Source organism: Castor canadensis, chromosome 1 (genome assembly GCF_047511655.1).
Source record: "Castor canadensis chromosome 1, mCasCan1.hap1v2, whole genome shotgun sequence".
Classification (NCBI taxonomy): domain Eukaryota; kingdom Metazoa; phylum Chordata; class Mammalia; order Rodentia; family Castoridae; genus Castor; species Castor canadensis.
Window position 1 is genome coordinate 170,400,228 of NC_133386.1, and position 22,504 is coordinate 170,422,731.

General features: G+C 42.9%; 1 protein-coding gene across 6 annotated transcripts in view; it reads left to right on the top strand.

Annotated features, from left to right (window-relative positions):
* The first annotated feature begins 2,182 nt into the window (after positions 1-2,182).
* Positions 2,183-22,504, top strand: part of Kiaa1549l (KIAA1549 like) — a 275,501-nt gene continuing 255,179 nt past the window's right edge. For 2 of the 6 annotated variants that reach the window (XM_074044089.1, XM_074044098.1), the window contains exon 1: positions 2,183-2,637. In XM_074044089.1, coding sequence (XP_073900190.1) covers positions 2,400-2,637 — 238 coding nt within the window. In that variant the 5' untranslated portion in view covers positions 2,183-2,399. The remainder of the gene's footprint in view (positions 2,638-22,504) is intronic. The other 4 variants (XM_074044115.1, XM_074044106.1, XM_074044134.1 and 1 more) reach the window with 4 other exon arrangements.

Consider the following 22,504-nt stretch of genomic DNA (forward strand, 5'->3'; position numbering starts at 1 on the left):
TCTGCATTTTCCTGCCTCTCTCCCAACCTGTGCTGTTGACACCTATGTCTGTCAGTCCCACTTTGCGTGGACAGCCTTCTGTCATCACCACCCCCCCCATCTCCTTGTCTCTTGCCATTGCTCATGTCTTGTAATGTCACCCGAATCATCGCCATGGATGAACTTTCTCATTAGTGTCTCAAACTGACTTTGTAATTTGCCTTATTGCTTCAACAAGACTGCAAGTTTTTCTTTTTCTCTTTCTCCTTATTCTTGATGGCAGTAGGGGTTTCAACTCAGAGCTTTGTGCCTGCTAACCAGGTGCTCGACCACTTGAGCCATACTCTCAACTGTAGCTCTTTGTTTCTTAAAACAAATCAGAACAGTAGAATTAATTTAATTGAAGTGCAAGATTTAAGTCATAACCTCAACAGGGAAGAAAGGTTGAATATTCCTTATCCAAAATGTTTGGGACTGGAGGTATTTCAGATTTCAGAGTTGTTTGGTGTTTGGGGATATTTGTATAAACTTTATTGGTTGAGCAGCTCTAATCTGAAAATTTGAAATCTGAAACTTTCCAAAATCCCAAAGTTTTTGGGTGCTGACATACACTCAAAAGGTTTCATATTTTGGAGCATGTCAGATTTTGGATTTTTTGGATCGGGGATGTTCAACCTGTATTTCTACATTTCAGTGAATCTGAGACACACAGGATATATCTAACTTCTTAGAAGTTAGCATGTGAAAAAAAAAAAAGGGTCTTAGATGAAATCCAGTTGTGATTTCTACGCCTTTGATGCACCATGAGTGAGGTTAAATACTTCCAGACCCACTGGCTGACTTACTGTGCCTTGAACACACCAGGCAGGCCCTGCCTCAGAGATTTTATTTTTACTCTTCCATTTATCTCTAATGTTCTTACAGCATGGCTTGTTCCTTCACCTCCTTGGGGTCTTTGCTCAATGTTACCTTTGTAGTGAGGCCTTCCTTCACCAGATTGAACATTGCAACACCCCCTTCCCACTTTTCATTCTTTTACCCTGACCTTTCTCCATAGTATTTATCTGTCTGATATTCCATCTATTCCTTATAGGGATTTTGCTCATGGCCTGGCATATAACAGGCACTATTGTTGGACATACAAAGCTTGAACTTCACCAAGTCAATGTGCATGTTTTCCCCTGCTTGCAGGCCTACATGGTAGCTGGCAAACAGTGAGTGCTCAATAAATACCTATTCATTGGAGGAGGTATGAAACACCTGTAAACCAGGCAGCTTGCTTAGGGCTGTGGAGGCCTGCAAGGGTGAGAGCAGGAGGACCAGTCAGCTGCCCCTGGCCATTTGTTCCCCTGGGTAGTGACTGCTCAACGCTCCTATTTGGGAGGAGGGACCTTTTGGAAAAAGACTTCTGATTTTCCCTGTGCCCCGTGCCCAGGGAACTGCTTCACACCTAGTAGGGTTGTAATGAATGGTAATAATGTGTTTGAACCCAGCGTTTTATTACAAGTGGCTTCGTGTCCTCAGGGGTGAAACCGGCATGCAGGTGTCCGCCAGCTCCTCAGAAAGCACAAAGCGCTCCCGCGCATTTACAAAGAGCGTGTCCCAAATCCGGGCTGAAGACCTTGGGCACGTTGACCATGACCCTTTATTTATACCCCCTTCGGGTCTTCCTTGACCTCTCCCGCCGACCTTCCCTACTCTGGGGGGCGGGGGAGCTGACGGGGATAAAGGACCTCCAGGTGCGGGAACCGAGGGAGGGGAGTGGTCCGCTCCTGGGTCGGGGCCCCGGCGGGCGCGCGGGAGCGGGGGGGCGCGCGGTGGTTCCGCGCGGGGATGCGCGCGCGCGCCGGCCTCGCCTCCCTCACCCGCTCCGGTGCTACGTGCTTTCTTTGTCAATGAGGCGCCGCTTCGAGCTGCAGTAGCACTCGCGGCCCGGGAGCCGGAGCCGGAGCCGGAGCCGGAGCCGAGCCACCCCGACCGCCAGCGAGCGAAGGAGGAGACCGACCCGGAGGCGGGCGGGCGGACGGGCGGGACCCGAGCGTGCCCCGCGGCACCAGCCCCCCCCCCGCCCACGCTCCCCGCTTCTCGCAGCCTCGCCCCCTCGGTCTGCAGGCGCTGGGCCGGGGGAGGGGACCCCGGGCGGCGCCCGTCCCACCCTCGCTGGCTGGGGCGCGCCAGCGCGCGGCGACAGGCACCGTGGGAACCCTGGCCCGCGCCCGCCGCGGCTCCATGCGGCCCCGGCCCCTGAGCGGGTGAAGCCGCGGCTCCGCAGACCCGCCGTGGGCAGAGGCAGGACGAGCGAGCGAGCCGCGGCGCCCGGGCTATGGCTGGAGATGCCCGGTGAGGAGCGGGGCGCCGTGGGCAGGGCTCCCCGGCGCGGTGCGGAGCGAGGCAGCGGCCTGGATGTGTGAAGGGCTCCCATGGCTCTGCGGGAGGCGAAGCCCCTGGGCCCGAGGGAAGCTGGGTCGGCGGCGCGGGGACCCCGAGGCCGGCTCCGGGCGCATGGGCTCGGCCGGGCCGGCGGGATTGCCGCGCGCTGCCCCGGCGTGAGGAGCCCGGGGACCCGTGCGTCCCAGGATGCGCCGCCGCCGCTGCAGCCGCTGCTGCTGGTACTCCTGCTGCTGGCTGCCCTCCTCGAGCACGGTCGGGCCGATCCGGGTAAGCACTTGGTGGCTTTGCGTCACCTGCGGGTTCCTGAGGAGCGGGGCTACCCGTCGAGGCCCGCACCTGACCGGGTGGCGGTGGATGGAGAGGTCTCCGCAGCACCGGCGCGGGGCTTTTCTGTGCCCTTTACTGCTGCAACAGCGGACGAACTGTCAGGACTCTGTCTCCGGGGAAGGCACGGTTGAGCGGGGAAAGAAATGAGGAGCATTCATGTCTCCCTTCCCGATAAGTTGCAGGTCCTTCCTAGTGGTCCCCCAGGCACGCTCCATTTAGATAAAGACATGGTGTGTTTAGGACACCTTAAGACAGGTGTGTTTTTAGTAGGACACATTTCGAATGGGATCGCCCACTATATTTTGGGCTCCCTGTTGAGAGTGTCCACTTTGTCTTAACTGTATGGAATGGCTAGAGAGTTTAAAGCAATTCTCGTGTCGGCTTCCAAAACAGCGTTTCCCCCTTTGTCCATAGTGGATCCCTTTTCTTTGAGGACGGAGATAATAAAATAATTGATTACACCTTGCGAAAGGATTCAGGCACTTAATAATAAATATATAATCCACGGTTTGTGGGAGGCTATTTAAATACAATCATGGTTGGCTCTTTGACTCTAACAGTCCCTCAGAAATTGATTTCTGTAATTCCTTGGACAATTTTGTGAAATCTGTTGTAACTATTTGGGTAGAATAATTTTGCTAAAGTGCTTCAAAACTTACACTGTGCAGTCAGCAATTGTCTTGGAAATAAGAATGATTACTATGGCACTTGTAAAGGGCAGGCTTTTGTGTTTGTGATGGAATTCTGGGCTCTTGATACATTCAGCTTATCAAGGAATACAGCTTTCACTATGGCAATTCCTTTATATAGTTTTGTGGTTTTCTAGAAAAGGATAATGAGGACCTCTACTTTCTCTGTGCCTGCCTTCCCCCAATTAGATTTAAATTCCTAATTATAGTGAGTTTACACATTGTTTCGAATAAGGTTTCAGGTTAAAAATGTTTCTAATCTTCAACAGCTCAATTCAAAGCCATATTCCTTTGAATCAGTTAAAGAGTTACTGGTATGAGGTATCTATGTGTGTAAGCTAGCTACTGTCAAGGAATTTTCTACTATGACTATAGTGGCTTACAAAGTTCGGTGGTCAAGGTGCTGAAGAATTTTAGCCTCTATTGGTGTTTCTGTAACAGTGTTCATTGTTGTGTATTTAGCACAATGGTTCAAAGCCAAGTTCTGAGTAAGACACAGGTAAATACTGTCTCAGAACATCTGTTAAAAATGTATCGGATCCTTGATAGTTTTGTAAGTTGTTTGTGAGCTTTTCACTTGTGGATGTTTTCCTTTGAGTGCAGATTCCCAAAACTGTTGAACCGTCTCTAATGTGAAATGTGGCTTTCATGTACTGTCCCTATTCAGCTTGATGCCAGATGATTTTTCTCTGATCTGTTTTTCCCTCCCAACCTTTGTACCCAGTCTTCGTTTGAACCTTCGTGACTTTGTTTGGCTCCTGTTTCAGACAACCAGAGTCTGACTTGGAGACTTCTGATCTACATCTTTTGGTTTTAGCCCTGGTCTCCTTTTTCTTTTTTTCTTGTAATGTAGTGGTCATGAGGACACAGGGCCGGGAAAGACACTTTGATTAAGATGATGGTAAAACCCATTAAGGTGAATGTAGCTCCCCCAACCCCTTATCGTTTCCCTTCTCATGGAAGTGACTTGTTGCTTCCTGTGTGCTTTTTTGGATGCTCTTTCTGCTGTCACCCTTGGTGATCAGTTTTCAGTGATTCAGCCCACCTGTGGATCCACTGTCTTCTTTGTCTGAGCTACATGGTTCACTTGTGGGTTGGCTGCTGGTCCTGTTTCATGACTGGTTTCTCAATGGAAGAGTTAAACACTGGGCTCCCGGTCTTACTTCCCCCTTTCTTTCAACTGTTTTCTGATTTCTACTTGAGGCAACTCCCCAGGGTAGGCAAGTCCTGGGCTTCATACAGGAGATCCTAAGGGGTTTGTGGGAGGAAGTAATGACAGGAGAGAGTCAGGAGACGTTTGACGTTTGTGGGGACGTTTGACTTTCCACAAACCACTTGTCAGGGACTTTTTCTGATGGGTAGCTGAGGTTTGGTGCTGTCCCTCTCTGCAGAATGTATTTGATACCAAGTTACTCAGAAATCCAACCCTGTGATGATTCAGGTATTACTTAAAGTGCTAGCTTGCTATGGTCATGTCATTTGTATTGTTGTTGTCCCTGGTTTTTAAAGCAAGACTAAGCTGGACATTTGTCTTGGTTGAAAAGTGGGAAAAAATAGATTGGTGTCTGGAAAGTACTGTCACAGTTGTTTTGTGTCTTTTGTTGTGCAGCCCCTGCAATGTCTTCCAGGTTACTTTCACCCATCCAACCCCAGCCCCTTTTGCTTGAGGTATCAGAGAAACTTCTCTTTCCCAGAAAAAGCTGCTGTGGTTGTCAGTGTCCTATCTTAACTCTTGTCTCCAGGGAACTCTTGCTCTTGCTCACAGGCAATCACTTCTATTTTGGATGTGGCAGACTGTGCAGGAAAGAAGGTTCTTTAGAGCAGACGGTACTGATACTCTTTATTCTCTTCTGCCATCTGGGCTCCATGCAAAATGCTGAAGTTCAAATTGGACTTCCCAAATGTCTTAACTACTGACCTATTTGGTGCATGTACGTAAACATTTAGTATGCATCTCCTATGTGCAGGTACAGTGCTCAATGTGACCTTGACCTTCCTGGACTCAGTTTTCTCTCATGTGTGAAATGGGGATAATAAAAGCCCTAATCTTACTGGGTTGTTCTAACAATTGTTGTGAGTTAATGCACTTGAAGTATGAAACAGCATTCAATGAATGCTAGCTTGTCTTATAAAATGGCAGAACTGGGCTGTTTGTTATGTTCAGGTGCTGTGCCAGGAGATACAGATGGGAAGAGAGATGAGGTGATGAGTTTGGAGAGGTCATGAAGAGGGGAGTATGCAGCTTTGAACTCTGACACTGTGATCAGAGCTGATAAAATTAGGCCAGTTAATTCTGGGAGAGTGGGGACTTTGAAGGATGAATAGGAGTTGTCAGGTGGATGGTGATCTTTCGGGGAAAGGTAAAGAGTTTTTGTGACAGAGCACAGGGTGCTGACGGGAAGAGGACCCAGAGGACCCAGCATCTCTCACTGTTCTCACAGGCCATCCTCATGGGGGCCAAGGACTTGCTTCTCCACCAAGTTTACTAGTTCCTTTTTTTTTGAAGGTAATTTTTTTTAGGGTACTGAAGTTTTGAACTCAGGGCTTCCTGCTTGCTAGGCAGGCAATCTACCACTTGAGCCACAGTCACAGACCTTTTTTGCTTTAGTTCTTTTTCAGATAAGGTCTCCCATTTTGGGTCTGGGGATGGCCTTGGCCAGAGATCCTCCTACCTATGCCTCCCAAGTAGCTGGGATTATAGATGTGAGCCACTGTGCCCAGCCTAACATTTCAGCTTTTGCCTTAGTTTGGCTGATTCTGTTAGATGTAAGCATACTATTTCCTTTAAGTAATTCACAGTAAGTTGTGAATGACTGCTTTATTTGGGGAATATATTAACATTTTCAAAGAAGTGTTTGTGAATATCAGGAAATCTTGAATTTAGCATTTAATTTGTGGGGAAGACAACTTTTGACCAGAGATGTCTTTCTTGCCCCTCTCCAACCTCCTTGTATCAACTTGGAGTCCCATTTCACAGATTCTAGTGCTCATTCATTCATGTAATATATTTTGACTGCCTTAATCTTCAGTAATGAGCAAAAACCATTTTTTACTCTTGTGGCATGAAGAAACTAGCACCCAGTGCTTTCCAAACTTTACTAAAGATTCTGTTAACATTTAGGCTCTGATTCAATAGGTCTGGATGTGGACTGCAGTTCAAACAAGTGCCCAGGTGATGCTGATGATGCTGGTCCTTGGAGCCCTTTTGAGAAATAAGTGACAATAAATAAATGTGGTGGTAGGTTCTATGAGGAAAACTAAATCAGAGCAGGGGCTAGCCTTCTACACCTGTGCCTGTTTACATAGGATGTTGAGTGAAAGCCTCAATTATGAGATGACATTGGAGTAGATACTGAAAAGTAGATGTCTGGGGGAAGAATTTTCAAGGCTGAGGGAAAGGTACATGGAGAGGCTCGGGGAGGTCTGGGCACAGCAGGATGTCTGGTGTAGAACTGAATGAGCAAGGTGAGAGGGATTAGCAATGATGTTGAGGGAGGGAACAAGGTCAGGTCACATAGGACTTCTTGGCTGTGGTGAGGAGTTAGTGTTTTATTCTGAATGAGATGGTAGGTTATGGTAACACCCAAACAAGAAGTGACATAATTTAACTTCAGAGTCACCTTGGCTATTGTGGGAGAAAAGACCGGAAGGCCAAGTGGGATCCAGGGAGAGGAGGTGGGAGGCTGTTGCTGACATCCAGTGCACAGGTGAAGAAGAGTGGTAGCAGGAGAGGTGGAGGACGTGGTCATATTCTGAATGTCTTTCGGAGGTGCAGCTAATAGAATTATCTGATGGAGTAAGGTGGAAGGAGAAAAGAGGAACTGATACAGCTCCAGGGTTTGGGGCTCAAGCAAGAAGAAAGATGAAGTTGCTGTTAATTATGGAACAGGTGGGAAATACAGAATTTATTTGAGGTTTGTAAAGCTTGAAATGTTTATTCAAGCAGAGATGTCAGGGAGCCAGTTGAACATAGTAGTATGAATTTTATGAGACAGTAGGTGCAGAGATATAAATTTAGGGGCCATCAGCATAGAAGTGGACAAGAAACCTCTAGAATGGGTATAGAGAAGAGGGGAGATTTGAGCAGTGAGCCTTGGGTGCTGGGGTACTTAAGCGTTCAGGGAGAAGCACACCAGCAAAAGAGCAGGGAAGTTAGAAACACCAGGGAGGTAGGGGGAGAAGAAAGTGTCCTGAAAGCTAAGTGGAGAAAGTGGTCAAGGAGGAGGGAGTAAGCAGCTCTATAAATTTAGCTTAGAGTAAGGGTCCATGGGGACCAGCAATGCTCATTGGGTTTGCAGATGTTGGAAATATTTGGTGGCCCTGAAAACAGTGGGGAAAAAGGTCTAATTGCAATGGGTTCAAGAAAAAAGGAAGAAGAGAAATTGATGAAGTAGACAGGACAAGTCTGTTAAAGTTTTCCTATGGACAAAGGTAGAGTGATAGGGGAGGAGATTTAATGAAAAATTAAGATGGGGATATAATTACATATGTTCTTACTGACTTTTTTTTTGTGTGTGTGTGTGTGGTGCTGGGGTTTGGACTCAGGGCCTGTACCTTGAGCCACTCTACCAGACCTTTTTTGTGATGGGTTTTTTTGAGAGAGAGTTTTGCAAACTATTTGCCTGGGCAGGCTTTGAACTGCAATCCTCCTGATCTCTGCCTCCTGAGTGACTAGGATTACAGGATGAGCCACCGGCGCCCAGCTATTTTTAACATTAAAGACATAATAAGAATGTTTGATGTGTGTTTTCCCCCAAATATAAGTGGTCCTAAAATACACTTGGGCTTTCTACTCTCTGAATTAGTTATTAGCATTTCAAAGTTATTTGCAAGATGTCCCAAAGGTTGCCTCTGCTCTCCCCCCTCCAACACCCAAAATACAACAAAATAAGAAGTTCTGGAGAACAGCAGCACTGTACTTTTAGTATTGACATAAAACAGAAGTTAGATATGTCTTCCCTGCTCCACATCCCTCCATAAAGCCAATCATCTCTGTGGATGCTTTGAGATCAGGAAATCGTGATGATGATCAGAGAATCACTCAGAAGCTGGCTTATCGCAAGTCTTAAATTACTAGAATATGATCTAAGAAAATGCCAGACAAATGTGCACACTCCCCTTTCCAGTTTCATTAACCTCCAAGCCCCTTTTGTGGTTTTTGTCTCTTTTTATTTTTTAAAACAAACAACTCTACTCTTCTCTAGACAAAAATGAATGGTTGGAATGACCCTAAAACATTTTCATTGCTTGACAGCATATGAGAGGGGATTTCTAAACACACAGAGGAACATATTATTCTAGGTTGTGGGATGGCTGCCATGGATGGTGACTCTTTGGGGACGTTAGGACTAAAGGAGCAGTCAGCAGTCTGGACGTCATAGGTATCTGTGATTGCAGCTGGAGGGAAGGTGACAAATGAGTCACATTGTTTGGCAGTATTTATCAACCACCTGGCATGGGCCAGCTTTCCACTAGTGCTGGCCGGTAGTGAACAGCCTGGCCGGCCCCTGCCCTCAAACAGCCGGTGGCACAGGACAAGAAGCCTTTACACAGCCGGGTGGAGTGGCCAGCAATGAATTACCTCTATGAATTAGGTCCTGTAGGGGGACATGGTAAGACAGGAAGTGTCTAGGGAGGCAACCATAGTCCTCCGTAGCCTGTGAGGGACTGGGATCCAGAGTGCCCCAATTCTGACTTCTCAAGAAAATTTGAATCATTATTCAGTCTCCTTGTGTTCAAAGGTCATCCACCAATTCAGATTTTTGAAATGTCATGGTGTACAAAAAGACCGCACCCATGAGCCACTAGTTGTTTTCTCTCTCTCTCGTTTTCTTTTTTAAAGAAACCAAGTTTATTGTGGTATAATTGACATACAGTAAAATTCACCCTTTAAACCTTGTTTTTTTATTTGGCGGTACTGGGGTTTGATCTCAAGACCTTCCACTTGCTAGCAAGTGCTCTATCATTTGAGCTATGCATGCAGCCCTTTTGCTTTTAGTTAGTTTTGAGATTGGGTCTTGTGCTTTTACTCTTATTTATTTATTTATTTAGGGCAGTATTGGGGTTTGAACTCTGGGTGTCATGGTTGCTAGCTAGGCACTCTACAACTTGAGCCATTCTGCCAACCCATTGAGCTGTTTACCTCATACCTCAGTACTCCTTTCTATGCCTCCCTCATAGCTGGGATTATAGGCATGAACCACCATGCCTGAATTTTTTCTTTTTGAGGCAGGGTTTTGCTTCAGCCTCCCAAGTGCTGATGTTACAGGAGTGCCTGAATAAAAATTTCATTTTTAAGCAAATTCTTTGTATGGTTTATTTTTAAAAAATTGTTTTATTTTTGGCAGTAGTGGGACTTGAACTCAGGGCCTTGGTCTTGCTAGCACTTGAGCCATACCTCTGGCTTGTTCTTTGAGATAGGATCTCGCTAACTGTTTGCCTAGGTTAGCTTTGAACCTTCCTATCTCTGCAGATTTCACGTTTTTTTTTTTAAAGGTGTACTGTGTGATTAGTTTTGACAGAAGTATACATTATAGGTTCCTCACCATAATTCAGATAGATAAAATTTCTATCATTCTAGAAACCTTCCTTCTGCCCCTCTGTGGTCAGTCCTCCTGCCTCAATCTCTGGCAACCACCAATCTATTCTCTGTCCTTCTTTTCCAGAAGGTCATATAAATTGAATCACAGTAGTTTGTAAGTTCATATCTAGCTTCTTTCACTTAGCATCATGCTCTGGAGAATAGTCCACCTGTTGCCTGGGTCTCCAGTTCTATCCTTTTAATGGTACAGTAGTACACTCCACTGCATCCCAGTTTACTTGTCCCTCTTGATTGACAAAATGGTTGTTTCCGGTTTTGGCATGGGAGGCTTTGTGTGGGCAGTCTTCTTCCCCTTGGAAATAAGAGTGGGACTTCTAGGCCCTATGTTAGGTCTCTGTTTAACCTTATAAGAACTTTATTGCTTCTCTGTAACCTCTCTGGTACTTGGTATAGTCAGCTGGTCTTTCCTTGGCACTGAAACTTCAACTTCCCTCATAGCTGGCTCCTGGCATCTCAGTCTCATTGTGGTTTCAGTTTGCATCTCTGTAATTACTAAGGATGTTATTGTTTCACTTTCACACCTTCCTTGCTATCCATAGCTCTTTTATCTTCTTTGTGGTGTTGGGGAGCGGGCGCAGGGCCTCACACACATGCTAGGCAAGTGCTCTACCATTGAAACACAGCCCCTGCCCAGTTATCTGGATCTCTACTGTGAAACGTCTGGTAAAAATCTTTTGCCTGTTTCATTTGTTTATTTATTTATTTAGGCTTTTTATTGAGACAAGGTCTTGCTATATAGCCCAAGCTGGCTTGCAATTTACAATCCTCCTGCCTTATTCTCTTGACTGCTGGGATACAGACATTTAACACTAAGCTTGTCTCTGACCATTTAAAAAACTGAATTTTTTGTTTTGTTATTATTTGAGCCTTCTTTATATCTTCTGGATGAAGTGCCTTATCAGATATGCACTTTGGGTTTTTGTTTTGGGGGTTTTAGTTTTGGCAGTACAGGGTGATTGAACTTAGAGCCATGCTGGGCTTGCACTCTGTCACTTGAGCCTCTCTACCAACCCTTTTTGCTCTGGTTGTTTTTGAGATAGGGTCTCACTTTATACCTTGACTGGCCCTACTTGGCCTTCCCTGTGTAGCTGGGATAGCAGGTGAGTGCCATCGTGTCCAGCCATTGGTTGAGATGAGGCTCTTGCAAACTTTTTTTTTGACCCAGGCTGGCTTTGAACTGCCATCCTCCCGATCTCTACCTCCTGAGTAGCTAGGATTATAGGCTTGAGCAACTGTGCCAGGCTGGTTTTTCTTTTTTTATCTTATTGATAGTATTTTTCAAAGAACAGAAGTTTTAAATTTTGATTAGCTTTACTTTATCTGATCTTTTTAATTTAAGGTGTGTGTGTGTCCTAGTATTGAAATCATTGCCCAACCCGAGGTCATAAACATCTATGATTTCTTCTAGAAATTTTGTATTTCTGTCTTTACTTTTAGATCTGTGAACCATATTATGTTAATTTTGTGTATTACGCAAGGCAAGAGTCAAAGTTATTTTTTTCATATGGATGCTTAATTTTCCAGTGTCATCTATTGAAGACTGTCCTTGCTCCATTGACTTCCCTTGGCACTGCATGGGTGAGGATTTATTTCTGGACTCTAGTCTGTGCCATTGATCTGTAGTTTTCTCTTTATGCCAATATGACACTGTCTTGATTCCTCTAGGGTAGGGCTTCTTAACTTTGGTACTATTGACATTTTGGGCTTGGTGATTCTTCGTTGTAGTTGTCCTATTCTGTAGAACATTTGGCAGTACTTATTGTCTCTGCCTAGTAGGTGCTAGTAATTCCTTCTTTCCCCAGGAGTGACAACTGAAAATGTCTTCGGATGTTGCTAACTGTACCCCGGAAGGAAAATTACCCCCAGTTGAGTTCCACTGTTCTAGTTTCATAGTAGTCTTGAAATCAGGTAGTATGAGTACTTTTTTTATTCTTTACTTTTTTTTTCTATTCTAGGTAGATTTTTGGCTATTCCATGTAGATTTCAGTATTTTCTTGCTTATTGCTGTTAAAAAATCCTGTTGACTGAGCATGGTGGTTCACGCCTATAATCCAACCACTCCAGGTAGGAAAGTCACAAGTTCAAGTCCAATGAAGTTTACCTAGTGAGGTCCAGGCTAGCCTAGACTATACTGAGACTGTCTCAAAACACAAAATCCTGATGGATGTTTTTAAATTGGAATTTTATTGAATCCAGATTGATTGAGGAAGGTTGGTACTTTAACAATATTGAATTTTTTGATCTGTGAACATCTCTTTCCATTTATTTAGGTATTCTTTGTGGTCTTTCATCAATGTTTTATAGCTTTCAGCATATAAATTTGTACATGTGTCTTTCATGTTTTTCAAGATTTTGGTAAATAGTACTTAATTCTTTTGTGTATGGGACTGGGGATTGAATTTAGGATTTCATGTTGCTGCTCAAGTCATGCCCATGTTCTTTTGCCTTTGGTTTTAGTTCTCCTTCCCTTCTTCTTCCTATCCCCTTCCCTTTTTCTTTTCTCCTTCCCTCCCTTCTGTTCCTCCCTCTCTGCCTTCCTTCCTTCCTTCCTTCCTTCCTTCCTTCCTTCCTTCCTTCCTTCCTTTTATAGATAGGGTCTTGTGATTTTGTGCAGATCAGCTTTAGACGTTGATCCTCAGACCTCTGTCTCCTTAGTAGCTGAGAGTATAGATGTGCACCACCATGACTGGACTCCACTATTTAAAATTTTTTATTTAATATCTAGAAGTATGATTTAAAATATGAATCTTATATTATGTGATCCTTATAAACTCACTTTAATTTTAGTAACTTTTTGTAAAATCCTTGAGATTTTTCTAAATAGAAAATCATATTAATCTATGATTAAAAACAGTTTTACCTCTTTCTTTCAAATCCATAAGCCTTCTATTTTTTTTCTTGCCTTATTGCACTAGATAGAACTTCTAGTACATTGTTGACTAGGAATGGGTAGAGTGAACAACCTTTCCTGATCCAGTCCTGGGGGAAAATATTTAGTCTTTTACTATTATCTATGATGTTATCTATAGCTTTTTGTTTTTGTTTTGCAGAGGCCCTTTAACAGGTTGAAGAAGTTTCCTTCTATTTCTCGTTTGCTGTGAGTTTTTATTGTGAATGGGGATGGAATTTTGTCACATGCTTTCTATGTGTCTGTTGAGATTCTCACGAGTTTTGTGTTCTTTAGTCTGTAAAAAAAACAACTTAGTTGATTTCAGAATGTTGAACCAAGCTTTGTTTTGGGGATAAGCTCCAGCTTAGTCATGATGTGTATTTTAGCTGGGTCTGGTTTTCTAATATTTTTTCTTAGGAGTCTTTAAAGTCTTATGCTTATGAGGGATATTGGTTGGTAGTTTTGTTTTGTAGAAAATGATTTTAGTATAAGGGCAATGCTGGTCTATAAAGCAATAAGAAAGTATTTTCTCCTCTGTTTTATGGAAGTGTCTGTATAGCATTGGTATTATTTCTTCCTTCAGCTCCGTGGTCTTATAGACAAGATTGAGGACCACTCAGGAGCTTATTTTAGTTAAAATTAAAAAAAAATGGGTATCTATAGTACATTTCCTCACTTTCAGGTTTACCAGTGGACACTATAAAGGTTTGGTTCAAGGTCCAGGAAGAAGAGTTGGGGTAGAGGCTGAGGTCACCCTGTGCTGATGGTTACTTATGAAGTCATTTCATTTTTCAGGGCCCTTAGTTTTCTCATCTGTGAGTGAATCTCCAGATTCTCTCTTCTTCTGCCAACTCCCTGGTTGTGCTCTTCTGAGATGTTTTGGTGGGTTGTACCAACTTTGCTGTTTACCTCTTCATACATTCATGGCAAGCCCAGTCAAGGCTCCTCTGAAAAGGGGAGAATTTTCCCACATCTTGCTGTCCTGGTTCCATACTTGAAGCTCAGATAAATACTGGTTTATCTTATATCTTCATTAAATTCAAATAATACTCAAGTGTATGCAGTAAAGTATAAAAGGCCGTGTTGACTTCATTGCTGTTCCCTAGAGCTGGCTGTCAAGCAACTGTGCGGGGTCCTTCCACACTTAAAATATTTTTTGTCTGTATACATAGCTTCACTTAATTTTCTTCTTAGATACAAAGGGTAAAATATTTAGCACTTTGCTTTTTCTGTGGCCCTCTCTCCATGCTACTTAAATCTTGTCATAAGAGAATTTGAACTTCCCCTGCAAATATAGAAAAGCCTTTTCCTATAAAAGAGAATAGCTTTAAGACCACAGCTCAGATTCAGACTCAGAGGTAAAATATCTGCTTAAGCAATTCCTCTCATTTTCCCTACTTCTTGGCTTTCTTTCTTAGAAGATACTCCTGCAGATGTTTAAGGAAAATCATGGATCCTTTTAAATACCATGTGGGGGAGGGGGCATGGGGGGATAAACATCATGTCTGAACCAACTAACATAGATGTAAATAAGGCCAAGTAGCTGCCTTTGGCAAAGCCCAAGGTCACTGTTGCACCTGCATTCTGTTCACTCAGGCGAGGCTTTGTCTAATGCGTCCTAACCTCAAGAGGGGAATTTGATTTAGATTTTGATTTATATATTGTCAATCTATTCTTAGCTGGAAAGAAAACCTCCTGGTGTCACAAACACAAAATGGCTTTGGCATTTATGCAGTACCAGTAAACAGGAAGGTCTAGAATATTTCTTACTATTCTCTTCTCATGAAATATGGGACTGAATGCCTGGATAAGACCTATCCTTCTACCTCTGTTCCTAGCAAGGGATGCTGTCCCTCTGTCACTCGCCTTTTTTGTTTACCAAATGTCAACAGCAAACCCAGGAAGACTGAAGAAAAATGCCAAGTCTGAGAAGAAAATGTGTTGAAATTAATAGTGCAGTTTATAAGTCCTTGTCAAAAAGAGCTGAGCAAAAATATCTCTAAACCTACGGGCTTTGTTATCAAATAACGAGTCTTTGTTTTGAAGAGAATAGGAGGATCTGGATTAGAAGTATCAGATTGAATGTAATTAAATTGGATGAAAGTGTATTAAAAAATGAACACCACAGTGCCATTTTTGGCAGTTTTCCGTTATTAACTTATTAAAATTGGAGATGAGCACAAGAAGCAAGCAGGCAAATCCTACAGACACTGAACCTTTTGTTCAATGGGGTAGGGAGATAGTTCTTGTTTCTGGGCCAGTGATAAAAATATTATAAGTGTTTTCTATTCTTGTGGCTAATGTAATATATTTACTTTTCTCTTCAGGGATAATAGTTCCCAGAGTTGGTGTAACACCTCACAGTTGATGAAGTTTTCCATCTCTTTTCCTTTCTGAATCTCACACCACTCCTAAAAGAGGGTTCTAGAGGTAATTTGCTAAATGTTACCCAGGCATCCTGGGATTTTTTTTCCATTATTTTCTGATGAGAGACAGATTGCCTACCTAGCTACACAAACTAGCTTAAGTATGGGCCTCCAGGCCACAGAGGAATCTCATGACATATTCAGAATAGGAATGAAATATAAGTATAATGAAATTATAATGAACTGATGGGAATAATGGCTAACACTTTTGAGGGTTTACTATTTGGATTAGCTCATTTGATTCTCACAACAACCCGGTAAAGCAAGTTCTATTATTAATCTCCTTGCTTTGTATGAGGCCCAAATTTCTTTCTTCTTCTTCTTTTTTTTTTTTTTTTGAGAGAACCCCTATTTTATTTTATTTATTTTGAGACAGTGTTGTACTGTTAGCCCAATCTGGCCTCAAACTGAGTATCCTCCTGCCTCAGCCTCCCAATGCTGGGATCACAGGCACGCACTACCACACATTGCTTTAACCTTTTTTTTTTGTTTATTCATATGTGCACACACCAAATTTCTTAATAGGAGCTCATCCAGTGTCACAGGGCTAAGTGTTGAGGCAGGATTTGAACCTAAGCAGTTTACTCCATACTCCTCGCTCTGCCTCACTGTATTGCCTTCCTGGACAGTAAGGGGTTACTGGCTTTATACCTCACGGGCCTGCTTCATCTCCCCATGGCTGGATCCATCTTCTGCCTGTTTCTGCAGAATGGCTTTCTCTAATGACCTGTAGTTTCATGGTTCTCCTGTAATTAAACCTTGAATGGGGTTTTACCTGCTATGTTGCTCACTACAGCCAGATTTGGCAGAACTCTCCAGTTTGAGTACCTACCCCTGAGTGTACATCCTAGGTCCACATTCCCACGAGGAGAATCAAGCTGTTGCAGGTTAGCCAATGGAGTTAGAGAGCTACCCTTCACCTGCTAAGCTGAGGCCAGAGAAGAAGGATTACACAGCACATAAAATGGTGTTTTAATCTGAACCCTTCTTCAACCAGAGATCAGTTTTAAATAAGATGGTGTAGGGGACAAACTCTCATAGCAATAAATAAGAGTTTCATGCATTGGCAAGCTGGCGTTGTGAAGAGCATTGGTAAGCGGCTAGGTCTATAGTATTGGCTAATTTCATGGTATAAACACTCCCATCATGACTGATCTCAAGCCACCAGTGAGACAATGGAGTTGGTGAGTGATGAGCCCTATGTGGCTCAATGCTAATGTGGTCGGGCCCCAGCACAGGACTCTCCTACCTACAGATGGGCTAGATGCAAGGCAGCTTACACAGCCTGTGTACGATGTCTCCCAGGAGTTCAAAGTCTAGGCTTGATAAGCCAATCTGGGTGGGTTTATAATTGTGTCAAAGGGGATAAAATCTCCAGGTAGAGATGGTGGAAGCCATCTAAAATAGCCTGAAGTCTACAGTCCCAAGTGTGCAGTCTAGAGGGCACACAAAAGTACTTTCTTAAAAATTGCAATTTCCTTTGATTGTGACATGTCACTGGTGATACATAATTAACCCTTTCATGGATTTTTAGGTGCCAGACATAATTTTCTTGGATGGGCCTTGGTTTTGTGTTCTGACACTGAAAGGTGCAATTCTTCCTCATGTCTGCATATCAGCATCTCCCCCTTCTTGGGTGTTGTCAACAGGCTCCTTTCTTCTCTCTCTCTAATTGGGAACACACAATCTATGCGGAATACACACGATTAGTCTTAACTGGGGGCTTGATTTATGATCATGAGGACTCCTCTCAGTTCACGTAATTACACTAAAAGCTGAGACCATCTCCTAACTACCACCTATGACAGTGTGTTAGATGCTGTCACAGATCATGGGGCCTGTCTGGCTGGCTCTCTCCCCTTGCATATCTGGGAGGGAGACTGGGAGGCCTGGCTTCTGTGTGCTACTTACAATTCTGTCAACACTCCCCATCTTTCCTCCTGATGTGACCATGTTGCTAATCCTGCCAGCTCTCATAAACGGTGGTGTGGACCACTGGGAGATGGAGTGAGGAAGTGGTAACAGTGTAGATCTGTCACTTTCCTGAGATGTGGAACTCCATGTGTCCTACTGATGAAGGGTCAGGTCTTTACTTATAAAAATAGCAGAATTAATTTATCCTTTTAATTTCCCTTGAGATGTAGCAAGAGAAAAAATTCACAAGATTTTTCTTTTATGTTTTACTGAAGATTTGTTCTATTTTGTAGATGTGTTGACTTCTAATAAGAGGGCCAACATTTGTGAGTCACTGGATCAAGAATTTTATCTTATTTAATCCCCACAGCAACTCTGTTTTTTTCTTTTTTTTGCCCATTTTGCTTGGAGGAAGCTCAAATTGAGAGGATATTTAAGAATCTGACTTGCCTAAGGGCACATTGCTATTAAATGATGGAGCTGGGATTTGAAAGTAGATCTGACTGCAATTTAAATGTTTTCACTACACCATACAGCCCCCTCCTCGTTTTATTGAATTTTTAAACATCTAAATGAGTTGAAAGAACTGTACAGTGAAACCCCACATACCTACCATTTAGATGGTACAATTAACATTTTATTTGCTTATCATATATCTGTCTCTCTATATATCTGTTCATCTTTTTTTCTTTTTTTGTTCTTTTTTGGTGGTCTGGGGATCAAATTCAGGACCTTACACATGCTAGGCAAGCACTGTAGTACAGAGCTATATCCTCAGCTTTCATCTTGTTTTTTATCTGTCAAAGTGAGTTACAGACATCAGTATACTTTACCCCTAAATTTTTCGGCATGCATGACATTGATTAGGGTTTGATATTTGCTTAAGGCTCTTTTTATTGATGTAAATTTTACATACAGTGAAAGACAAGAATCTTAAGTATATATTCCTGAGTCTTGACAGTTGTATACACCTGTGTAGCCCAAAGCCTTGTTGAGATCTAGCATGTGATCTTTGCCCTAGGAAGATAACTCGCTTTTGCCCCTTTTCAGATGTTCTGTTCCCTCACATACCAGAGTCCCCAATCCCATTCATTTTTCCCCCATGGTTTAGTTTTTATAGTATGCTGTTTTTTGTTTTTGTTTCTCATAAATTTCTAGTTTTCTGTGCATTCCTCCCTCCGTGGTCTACTGGTCCATCTCCTTCATCAGCTCAGTGGTTCTCAAAAGGCAATCCTAGGTGCCCTGGCAGCTGGAAACCCTTCATCAGCTGTGATTGATGTGTAAAAGCAATGACCATAATTGAGAACATGCTGTTATAGCCTTGCACAATAGAAGCAACAATGGGCTAGGTGATTATTGAGACAACTTGCTCAGAGCAAGAGGGAAGATATGCTATCAAGTCAAGTAGCATCAGAGAACAGCTGAGACTCTTGGCTTCCTGAGCCTGTAGGACAATGTTAAGGAAGAAAGGCAAGAAGCTGTGCTGCTTGAACTCTTTGAAAGTGGGTGAATTGTGTAGACAGTTTAAGTCTAGGGTATGAAAGTGTGCAGACAACCCCAAAAGCTTGACAGCCACTCTCTTGAAGGCTGAGATCATGTCTTACTTGTCTCTGGACAGGTTTTTACATGTAATATATATAGATATGGGATAATGGTAGTGTATATAAAGGAAGAAAGTGAATTTTCTGGAATGTACTAATTATATATAAAACATGTTATATTCTTTCTGGACCTAAAATCTTCCTTGACGTTTCCACCAACAAATATATATGGATAGAATAGTACTAATGATGAAGGAGGGCAGGAATCACAAACCAGGGGACTGAATTTAGTTTACAGATCTTTTTTCAAAAATTTAAACACTTGTCTAATAAAATATATTTTTTTGAGATGCTGGGGGTCAAACCCAGGGTCAATCACTTTATCATTGATACCAAAATGAAAAGTCACTTAAGTATCAAGATCTTTCCACAAGATTTCAGGAATCCCGGGTTTTCTTGAAAGAATCAGAAGATTGATGTACCAAACGGTCCACGTTGCTGCATGACAACCATTGTCTGAAGTTGGGAAGTAGGGCCTCCTTTAGACAGGGCATCTATCACAGCTGTTAGGTGTCTCTCTGGCTAACTGGGGGTTAGTTGTGGTAACAAGCCAACCCAAAAATCTATAATGGCTCCATACCATGGAATTTTATTACTCATGAATATAAGGACCAAGCCTGGCTGGTGGACAGTTTTCTTCCAGGCAGTGATTCATGGACCTGGATCCTTCCATTTTGTGGTTTTACCATATTTAACTTGGGACTTCCTCTGTGCTTGTTGGCATCTAGCAGACAGAACAGGGAAGAAAAAGGGAATAGGTCTGACAGTGGGGAAACAGGTTTGGTAAACACCATCTAGTTTTGGACCCATCATTTACTTCCTCTGGGTTTCCTTTATGAGTTTGTTTGCACATCCTGATTTAACAGCAGCAGGTCCTGGACCAGGAAAGGAACTATCAGTTCCAGCAGGGCAGGCCCTTTGTTCTGTTCTGTTCACTGCTGAGCATTCAGTGTGCAGAGCAGTACCTGGCACACAGTAGGTGCTTAAGAAGTCTCTGTTGATTATATGAATGACTCCCCCTTCTGCCCCTGGTCATAATAACAGTTAATGTTTGCTTTGTGTTTATTAAGCGCTTAACTCTGTACATAGGCTGAGTGATGTTTCAGGAAAAAGGTGCTAATGTTTGGACGGGGATTAGAAAGAAGGTAAATGTGAGGATGGTTTTCATTTCTTCTCTCCTACATTCAGTATTTTTTTGGTGTTGTTTCTACCAATATATTTTCTTCTTGGCTGACTGCTATGGTGAAAAAAAACAGCTGTTTTCTCTTGTAGTTTGGGTAGACAAATGGTTGCCATTTCAAGATAAGATTATTCTTCTCATACATAACAAATTCCGATTATATTGAACTAAATTGTGCTTCAAATGGATCACGATCTGCTGTTTTCTGTTTGTCAAAAAAATTACCATTACTTTTCAAAGTCACCTTGACGTCTTTTAGTGGTGCACAGCATGGAGAGCAGAAAGTCTGATACCTTTCCCACAGTTTGAGTTCTTGTTTGTGATATGTCTGTCTGAAGGGATTTTTTGTTGTTGTTGTTGCAAGTCTCTGATTTATTTGGGGGCATTTCGTCTTCGAGTTCTGAGATTCTGTCTTCTGTTTGTTCTATTCTGCTGGATTGGCCTTCTGTTTTGTTTTGCAATTCTGTTTCGTTCTTTTTTCTGAGGTTTTCCATATCCTGGGTCGTTTCCTCTTTAATGTTGTCTATTTTTGTCCTGAGTTCATTTATCTCTTTATTAATTGTGTTCTCTGTTTCACTTTGGTGTTTATACAGTGCTTCTATGGTTTCCTTTATTTATTCTTTTGCTTTTTCAAATTCTCTATTTTTGTTGTCTTGGAATTTCTTGAGTGTCTCCTGTATATTTTGGTTGACCCTATCCAGTATCATCTCTATAAAATTCTCATTGAGTACCTGTAGTATGTCTTCTTCTAAATTATTCTTGTGGGCTTCATTGGGTTCTTTGGCATAGTTTATCTTCATTTTGTTGGAGTCTGGATCTAAGTATCTGTTTTCTTCATTTCTCTCTGGTTCCTATACTAATTTTTTGCTGTGGGGAAACTGGTTTCCCTGTTTTTTCTGTCTTCCCGTCATTGTCCTTGGTGGTGTTAATGTCCCTGTACTGTGTGCAATTAAATATTTTCTGGCTGTAATAATAGCACTAGTGATATTTAGAATGGAAGGGTGAGAGGGGATGGAAAGCAAAGAAGTTAAAGGAAAAGGGAAAAACAAATAAGTAGAAAAAAACAAAAAACAAAACAAAGAAACAAAAAAGTTTTCAAAGATATAAACAGGGAGAGACAGTGTACTAGTCAACAGTAAGCTTGTCTGTGTCTTCCCAAGCCATCTGGGCACAGGCGTCTGGCACCCAGGGGCCCTCCTGGCTTCTCCGTTCAACGTGAAATGAGATTCTCTGCGCCAGCTGGAGGTGCGGAGGGGTCAAAGTTTTGCCTCTAAACACAACAAGGGGATTGGACTATGAGCACATGATAAAAGCGAGAGCACACAAGGGAGGGGTGAGGATAGGTAAGACACCTAAAAAACTAGCTAGCATTTGTTGCCCTTAATGCAGAGAAACTAAAGCAGATACCTTAAAGCAACTGAGGCCAATAGGAAAAGGGGACCAGGTACTAGAGAAAAGGTTAGATCAAAAAGAATTAGCCTAGAAGGCAACACACATGCACAGGAAATCAATGTGAGTCAATGCCCTGTATAGCTATCCTTATCTCAACCAGCAAAACCCCTTGTTCCTTCCTATTATTGCTTATACTCTCTCTACAACAAAATTAGAAATAAGGGCAAAATAGTTTCTCCTGGGTATTGAGGGGGGGAGCGGGAGGGGGTGGAGTGGGTGGTAAGGGAGGGGGTGGGGGCAGGGGGGAGAAATAAACCAAGCCTTGTATGCACATATGAATAATAAAAGAAAAATGAAAAAAAAAAAAAAAAAAAAGTTTTGCCTCTTCTTGTTGGCCTTGACTGCAAGGTGTGTCTCCAGCGTCTCTCCAAGATTTCACTTTAGGAGACATGCTTTCTGCTTCCTCCCTCTAGCCACCATCTTGGAAAAGCCAAGACTCTACTGACAAAAGAAGTATGGTCCTCTGCAGAAGCAAGACCAGTTGGATCCCAGCAGCTCACGCTCCCCAGTCCTGTTGGATTTCTTCTGCTCGGTGTCACCGACTAGAGACGTTGGAGAGGTTGCGGGGAGATGCCCAGGGACGCAGCTGATGGAACAGCGGGCAGGAATTAATTATATTTTTCTCCTTCCCCATAGGAATAAAAGTAAAATCCCCCACATCTTGTTATCCCCTGTGCTGCATCTCTGCTAGTTATTACAGGACCAAACAGCTTGATGTGCTCCCCCAGAGCAGTTTAAGGTGATGGCAACCATGTCTGGGCAGCAGGAAGTGCCTTTCCCTTTGCAGGAAGTACATCCTGTTACATGACCATGGTCCCACTTGTGGAAGGCAGTTACTGATGTCACAGCAGGCTAGTTATTCACATATCTTATTTCTCCCAGACTCACTTCACTCCCTTTTGCCGGAAAAATATTCATGAGAAGATGGAATAATATACTAAGAGGTGTATAAGAACATAAGCCAAAGCACTAAAGTGTTCTCAGAGGAAAGGGGCATTGTGGTTATGATGAGTTGGCTTAGTCTGAAGGAGGCCTCGAATGGCAGTGGAGTGGA